Here is a 7,457-nt window from a genome sequence, read left to right as displayed (position 1 = left end):
CATTTCCCCGAGTGACACTTGTGACTGAAAATAGTGTTTAATTTGTCAAAAAACACATTTATTGGAATGGTTATTGTATACATTGTGAAAGAAAAAAATAATAAATTCATAACATAATAATAATTTAAAAAAATATATTTTGGTGCTCAGGTGGCAGAGGGGTAAATACTTGCCCACCACCGTGGAGTCTAGGGGTTTGAATCCACCACGGTGGTGCATCTGGTTTGGCCGAGCGTCTTTACCAACACAATTGGCCCGTCCGTGTTCAGGGGAGGAAAGCCGGGCGGGGAGGGTGATCTTTGTCAACTGCATATACTCCTACGGGCCGGGGCGGAGCCTGTCAGCAGGGGGTTGTCTAATGGGAGGAGTAGTATGGAGGCGCTATGTCCTCCCAATGGGGGCTTCTCACTGGCATGGTGGCCAGTGGGATACAATAACAATGGCAACACAGAAATATCCGGAGAGAAATTCATCATTGGCATATAATAATAACTAATTAATTAGGAGTAAAGGGGGTCAAAATATTTGGCTACTCCAGATTACATTTAGGAAAAAAAAAACACCTTTTGTTTATGTGAAAAGGCTACACCGTATGCCCTTAAGCATAAGTGCCTGGTGATGATGAGGGCTGTGACATTTACAACTTCCAACTCAGCCTTCCATTGGCTCGTCAGGCCTCTCTGCAGCAGGCTCCTCCTCTTCAGGCTGGGCCACTTGTCTCTGTGGTCTCTCCTCAAGTCCATCAAGGAAAGGGGCGACATCATCATCATCGTAGATCGTGAACTCCATGTCTTTGCCAACAATCCCGATGGACACGTTCTTTGTGGTGAGATCTTGCTGAGTGGGCAGGGTTTCTCTTAGAGCACGAAGACCATGTTGCACAAGATCATTCAGATTGCAGTCAAGGAAGGCGTCCATGTTTCTCTCCAAGTAGGTCCGTGCAGACTGGGAGCGTGCACCTATGGACATGGCCTTGCAATCAAAGAAGTTGGCAGAGGGGCAGGTCTGAAAAATGTGTGGACCCATATCGTCATATCCGGCAATGAGCAGCCCCACACCATAAGGCCTTCTTCCATATCTCTGTGTTGGTATTTGGGTCTTGCTTCCGATGACCGAGACCAAACGAGACACGTGAAGCGGCTGGTCGAACACATACCTGGAGTCCAGGCATTCTTGACGCATGAAGTTGCAAAGAAGCCTCGCATCAGCAGTGAGACCCGCGATGGAGATGCCCACGTGGTTATCTACGTGCAGAATCTTCTTCTGATGGGCGGCCAACTCCGATTGAGCTCTCTTCAGTGCAACAAGGACCGCATGAGTGCGAGATTTGAGACCCACCGTCGCGGATCCTTGCTTCACTGCTTCCATTGCGTACTCAATCTGATGAATGCGCCCCTGGGGGCTCCAGACTGTAACATCGTTGTCATACATATGGTTGCGGAACATATTTGCAATTTATTAGAAATCAGCTATATGTATGAGTGAATGGTGATTGTGCTCGGGTGAGTATGAAAAGAGATGCGTCCAGAAGATGTCAGGGCCAGCTGTCGTTGTGCTGCTATATCACTCCTGTAACAATCATACACTGCAAATGATCTCAGATATGAAGCTACAGGCCTTAATACAAACTATTGCCATGATGTCGACGCCCATATTCGGACTGGAGGAGGGAGATGTCCATATTTAGATATGCCCACATTTAGATGCAATGAAGGACATTATTATGATGTCAACAATGATGGCAAGTGTGCTAGGAGACAAACTCAGAACACGCACAATGGTACAGACAAAATGTTTGATAATAATAATAATGTTATAATGAAGGAACAGAAAATACTGAAGTGCAGGGGCAAAATGCACAAACTGCATACATTTCTTTTTTACGGCCACCCTCAAATTTGGCTGCTATGTTATAAAGAAAACATCACATGGATGCACCTGGGACGTATCATCAGTGTTCTAGCCTGCGGTCATAGGGTGTTTTGGGTCTCGCAACAACATACACCCTCGCCCAGGTAGACTGCCCTAGCGTATCATGTCTAGACGGGCGGGTTCAAGGCTTTTATTTTTTAGCAAAACTAAAAAATAAAAGCCTGGATATTGCCCAGGTGACCCAGCCGGGGTTGATCAAGCCCCGACTGACGTCCCAGTAGCTACCCACGGTCAGTCCTATAGGGAAAGACAGGGCCACTCAGTCTGCTTCTCCGGAACTACTCTGCCGGAACTCTGGGAGGCTCTGGCACGTGGAGGGACTAGGCTCTGTGGGTGGCCTCCTGGCCGGGCTCCTCCTTCGTCTCACCAGGTCCAGGACCTGAGTGCAAGTATGTTAGATAATGTTTACGTAAAACTTTCCTTGTTTTTGTGAATTTAGTTGTGTTTTGAATGACTCATTTATGAAATTATGAATTGCTGTAAGGACTAGAACACATTAATTACATTAAATTCAAATGTACAGTATTTAAAGAAAACTCCAAATAGGTAATAGGTAGTTTTCTTTAGCGATACGCTACAAGTGGGTGACTGGTGACTATGACAGAAAACACTGCCACACTGCTAAGACAACTCTCAATAGACTTAAATATGGTAGGAAAACACACTATCACTCTGCCAACTAACACAATCAGCAGGCTTAAATGTGTGGTTGGAAAAAACACTCCTATCACTTTACAGACGAAAGTTACATAGTGCAGCTTTAATCAGAACATTTGAATTTGAATGCTAGGGAACAAACCTCACAGGCAAGGTTTAACTAAAATAAACCTTGCATCACAATATTTTGGAAATACCAGACGAGAGGAAAAAAAGGAAAAAATCTTAAAAGTGACCTACAGCACCTCAGTCTGGTATGCCACTTCACTTCCTCGCACCAAATTTGTTTAGTTGTGCTGATTGATTAATGAATTAAATTACAAAATTATGAATTGCTGTGGACTTTTATAAGCAGAACGAATACATGAAATTAAATTCAAATATAGCATAGACACTTATGCTCTTTTTAAATAGGTCTGTTTGTGCATGTCACTATTTTGCTCTCTGCTTTGATATGCTCAGTCACTAAAGCATTTGAAGATCTATGTTGAACTTTGTGTTTATGCAGCTACCATGAATAAAACAAATATTGTCTGTCATCTTTACCTGTTTCTTCTGTGATCAAACATTCTGTGATTCCATTCACTCCCAGTTTTGCCATACAACTTTGACCAAATTAATTGGCAGTCTACTTAAAGGTGACTCTCCACCAAACAGACTACTTCAGACTCCAACAGACAGCCTATTGGCAAAAGTTAGCATTTAGTTCAGCACAAACTGTCGGCCTACGGCACATTGTTGTGTGCATGCGTTAAGGAAATCAGATGACATAACTCTCCACACCAGGAGGCAGCAGTGGTCTGGAACCAGTGTTGCCAGGTCTGCTTATTATAAGCGACCTTGGGCTTGTTTTCCTGTAAAGTCGCTTGTAAATATTCATAGTTGCGGGTTGCTTTTGTTTGGGCTTGTTTCTGAGGTGTAATTGCTTATTTGGACATGCTTTCAAGATTATTTTTGAAAATAGGGCTCAAGTGGTGAAACTGGTCACTTCTTTTGGGCTTGTTTTCATAGACCTGGTCGCTTGTTTCACTCACAGAATCTGGCAACGCTGGAGCCTCCAGTCTCAACAAAAAAAAAAAAACCTCTCCTCCCCATCTTCACCACCCCGCGGCTATCGACAGGCTCTAGCCTTTTGGGATCCGACCGAGCAAGTTCGGTTGTCCTTCGACGTTCGAATAAAAGTCCCGACCCGACGGCATGGTGCCATCGGCAGGTTGTCGGCAACAGACGATGCGCGATGGAGAGCTGCCTTAAGCTGTAGTGCTGATGATGTTGTGCTTTGTTAGCCTACCACCACCCCAGCACCACCAGTAGGCTCTACTTTCCCTAAGGGTTCTGTTTTCCCCTGCGAGGGTTTGTTATAAATATATATCTCCCTGCTCTTAAATGGTTGTCTGCTAATGTGCTGAGCATGGAGTAATGTATAGCAGAGCCTGAACGCAAAGATCAAATATAATATTCACACTTGTACTTACATTTTATAAATAAAATGCCCTCAAGCTATTATTGGTCTCAATCTATTTGTGAGTTATCTGACTGAACGTATTATTATCGTGAGGGTCTAGGTGGTGCAGGGGTGAAGTACCTGCCCACCACCATGGTGCCTCCGTCCATGGTCCAAGCATACAACGGCAAATTGAGGAAACATACACAAACAGTGCCTCCACAAAGTGGCATTGCTAGGTGTGCATGACTACGGTTTGTGTTGTGTGTGACAGCAGACCAGAGCCCTGGTCAGTCTGTATAAGGCACAAAGGCGCCTTTAGTCATCAACTTTGTCAGACAACCTAGCAAAGGAGATCGATAGTCGTTTATGAGCTCACACAATTCTGAATGTCATAATTAGGAAAGGCACACATCTTTATATTCGATTAAAAGATGTCTCCACTCCTTACAGTGGATAATGAAATCAAATCCAAGGTGGATGCTTTCAGGGAACGGATCACTAGAGAAGCAGAGCACCTCGTTGCCAATTTCTTCCCAAGGAAATTATTGGAGCTGGATCACTTCCTCACGGATCCCTGCATAAACGTCTCTGAGCTGAAGGAGATCCACTCAGAGATGAACCTGAACGCGCCCGACCCTGTGTTGCTCTCGAACCTGCACAAGGGATTGGAGGTGCCGAATGACGGGTGGGAGGACAAGGTGACTAGCGCCAAGGTCTTCATAGTGCCCAGCGAGATGACGATGAAGAGCAACGCTAAGCTCGTCGACCTGATCGAAAAGGTCAAACCGGAGATCAGGACGCTCATAGAGAAATGCAACACGGTTCAGATGTGGGTTCAGCTGCTCATCCCCAAGATAGAGGACGGCAACAACTTTGGCGTGTCAATCCAGGAGGAGACGATAGGCGAACTCAGAGTGGTGGGGCTGGTGGCGTTCTCCTACCTGGACCACATATCAAAGTACTACATCACACGGGCACAGCAGATGGCTAAGATAGTGAAACACCCACAGGTGGAGGACTACTGGCGTACGATAACGGAGATCGATGAGAACATATACATCAGCCTGAAGATCATCGTTTCCGATCTCAGAAACTATTATGTAACGTTACACGACACGATCATGAAGAACATTGAGAAGATCAGAATTCCCAGAAGCCGCAATACAGACTCGCTATACTGATGTCTGTCCATGAGAGAGACCAATGAAGGGGACAATTCTGTCAACACTTTCTTCAGCCCATAATAGCCTCTATAACATCTGCAATCACTCTTGTCACTCTGTAAACATTTATTGTTAGACACTAATACTAAATAAGAACCACTTAAGCTGTATTTCGTAATTTCACAAATATTTTAAACATTGTGAAGATTGCTGGTCTACAAGCTCGCAATGATGACGGGTAACAGGATATCAGGGTTTGATTCGTCGAGAGGGAGCATGAAACGGCTAACCACCTCCAAGGAAGGCAGCAGGTGAGGTAGTGACGAAAAAGAGAAATCCAGGACTCTGGAGGCCCTGTCATTGGAAAGAGTGGACGGTTTCCATGCGACAGTTCTGATGTGATGCTTTGTGAGCTTGTAGATCTGCTATTTTGACTATGTACTAAATTTGTGAAAATATTTTTAAAGGCATACTAGGTAACGTTTTCAACAAAACTAAAGTTAAATTGTATATCTTTTGTGAGTGGCAAAAGTTTCACAACAACCACTCCATGAATTTCACCCCCGGAAGCCTTTTATTTATATATTTTCTATTGAACGTGGACTGGGGGGACTTTCCCGGGGAAATGACGTCATCTGGCCGGAAAACGGAGGTGGAAATGCACTGGTTTCCTGTTTGGCCAGGAACTACCGCAACGGTTTCCTGTTTGGCCAGGAACTATCGCGCTAATAACAAAAAGGAACCTCACGCTGATTTTAAGAGAATGTAGGATTAGAAGATCGAAAAAGAACAGAAAAAGAAAGCACAGCTCATGGTAACTAATGCTCCACTGGCTAAGAGAAACGATCCGTAGATAGTATAAAACAATTAAAAGATCGCTTTTTGAAACGCTTCCGGCTTCCGGTGAAAACGAATGGAATTCTGGGTAATCGAGGACTATGGAAATTGTATGCAGTGACGGTAGTGACCAGCAGAGGTTGCTAAAAATCGTTAGTTGTGAATTTGCATTGTACAACTTTAAATAGAAAAATTTTATGTTCGCCTAAATAGTACAGTTCAACCACCACCCCACCTCCCCACAAAAATATGTATTTAGTATATTAGATGGCATAACACAGTCATTTCTATTTTATTATTATTTTTCTTTAATTAACATTTAACGTTAATGATCTTAAAGCCAAATTTATACTTAGTTTTGTAATGTAGAAATGGAAATACTAAATACTAATAAGTTACTTTCCACCAATGTGATTTAGTGACACATGGGAGCAATGTGTGACAGACACCGTTGGACACGACCAGAGGTGGACAAAGTACTCACCCCAGTACTTGAGTCAAAGTATAGACTAAATATAACTAAAAAAAGTAGCCTAATTGCTGTTAAACATACTTGCATATTCAAAAGTGCATGCTTTTAAAAACACTTTAGCAATCAAAAGCACAAGAGCATTTTCTTTTTTTAATATCAATACATTGCTGTATTGTTTTCACAAAGCTTTTACAGAACCTTATGCGATGTGAGAGTGCGGTCTAGCCAACACCAACTCGTTTCCCTCCACACTCTCCTCTCTATAGCATCAGGATCTTGAGCTCTACAGTGTTGTTAGCTAAGCTGTTGCGCCGCAGTGCATCTACGTAGGTGTGCGCTTCTTGCCTTTCCTGGCTTTTTGCCCTGGGTTGGCTCCCAATGTGTCAGTTTGCTTGCCACTAGTTCCGGGTGCCTGACACAGTGCCCTGACAGCCTCATCCTTCTCTCTCTGACTTAGTCTGTGACCCGTGGTAGGCCCCCGTAGAGAACCACATTTCTGATGTGACACCTAGTGCCTTTCGTAGCATTCTTGTGTAGACTCCATCCAGGGCCCTTGTTGTGCTGTGAGGGTCCATGTCTCAGCCCCATACAGCAGTACTGACAGAACATTATAACTCCCTGAAACCACCTAATGAATGCACTTGCTTATAGAACCACACAACGCCATGCACAGAAACACCTATAAATACTGCAATTGAATCAACAAAAAGTATAGTCATCTATATTTTGTTTAAACAATAATAACTTAGTAGTAGCTTTGAGCTAAATGAAAAAAGTTAGTCATTATCATTAGCCTACATTTTTATTTGGGTCCAAAGCCCTTGAAAGCTTATTTTTTCCAATGTATTTACAGGTCCTGGTTTAGTAAGGAATTTCACTCCAAAATTAGTAGTGGACACGGTGCGAAGTTACACCACATTTGGTTACCCATCCAATTCAGAAGTTGTTA

The 7,457-nt window shown here is 43.5% G+C and overlaps 2 protein-coding genes across 2 annotated transcripts; one reads left to right on the top strand and one right to left on the bottom strand.

The window, feature by feature from the left end:
* Nucleotides 1-651: 651 nt before the first annotated feature.
* Nucleotides 652-1,446, bottom strand: LOC308102847 (proteasome subunit alpha type-1-like; the record flags this gene model as incomplete). The annotated part of the gene is made up of 1 exon (XM_080452701.1): nucleotides 652-1,446. The coding sequence occupies one exon, from the start codon at nucleotides 1,444-1,446 to the stop codon at nucleotides 652-654; it is 795 nt and encodes a 264-aa protein (XP_080308827.1).
* A 3,021-nt stretch (nucleotides 1,447-4,467) lies between these two features.
* Nucleotides 4,468-5,217, top strand: LOC308102768 (proteasome activator complex subunit 3-like; the record flags this gene model as incomplete). Its single annotated transcript, XM_080452628.1, has 1 exon — nucleotides 4,468-5,217. The coding sequence occupies one exon, from the start codon at nucleotides 4,468-4,470 to the stop codon at nucleotides 5,215-5,217; it is 750 nt and encodes a 249-aa protein (XP_080308754.1).
* Nucleotides 5,218-7,457: the final 2,240 nt, after the last annotated feature.

The sequence above is a fragment of the Gymnoscopelus braueri genome (genome assembly GCF_963280865.1).
Source record: "Gymnoscopelus braueri genome assembly, chromosome: 16".
Classification (NCBI taxonomy): domain Eukaryota; kingdom Metazoa; phylum Chordata; class Actinopteri; order Myctophiformes; family Myctophidae; genus Gymnoscopelus; species Gymnoscopelus braueri.
This window is presented reverse-complemented; position numbering and strand designations above follow the sequence as displayed.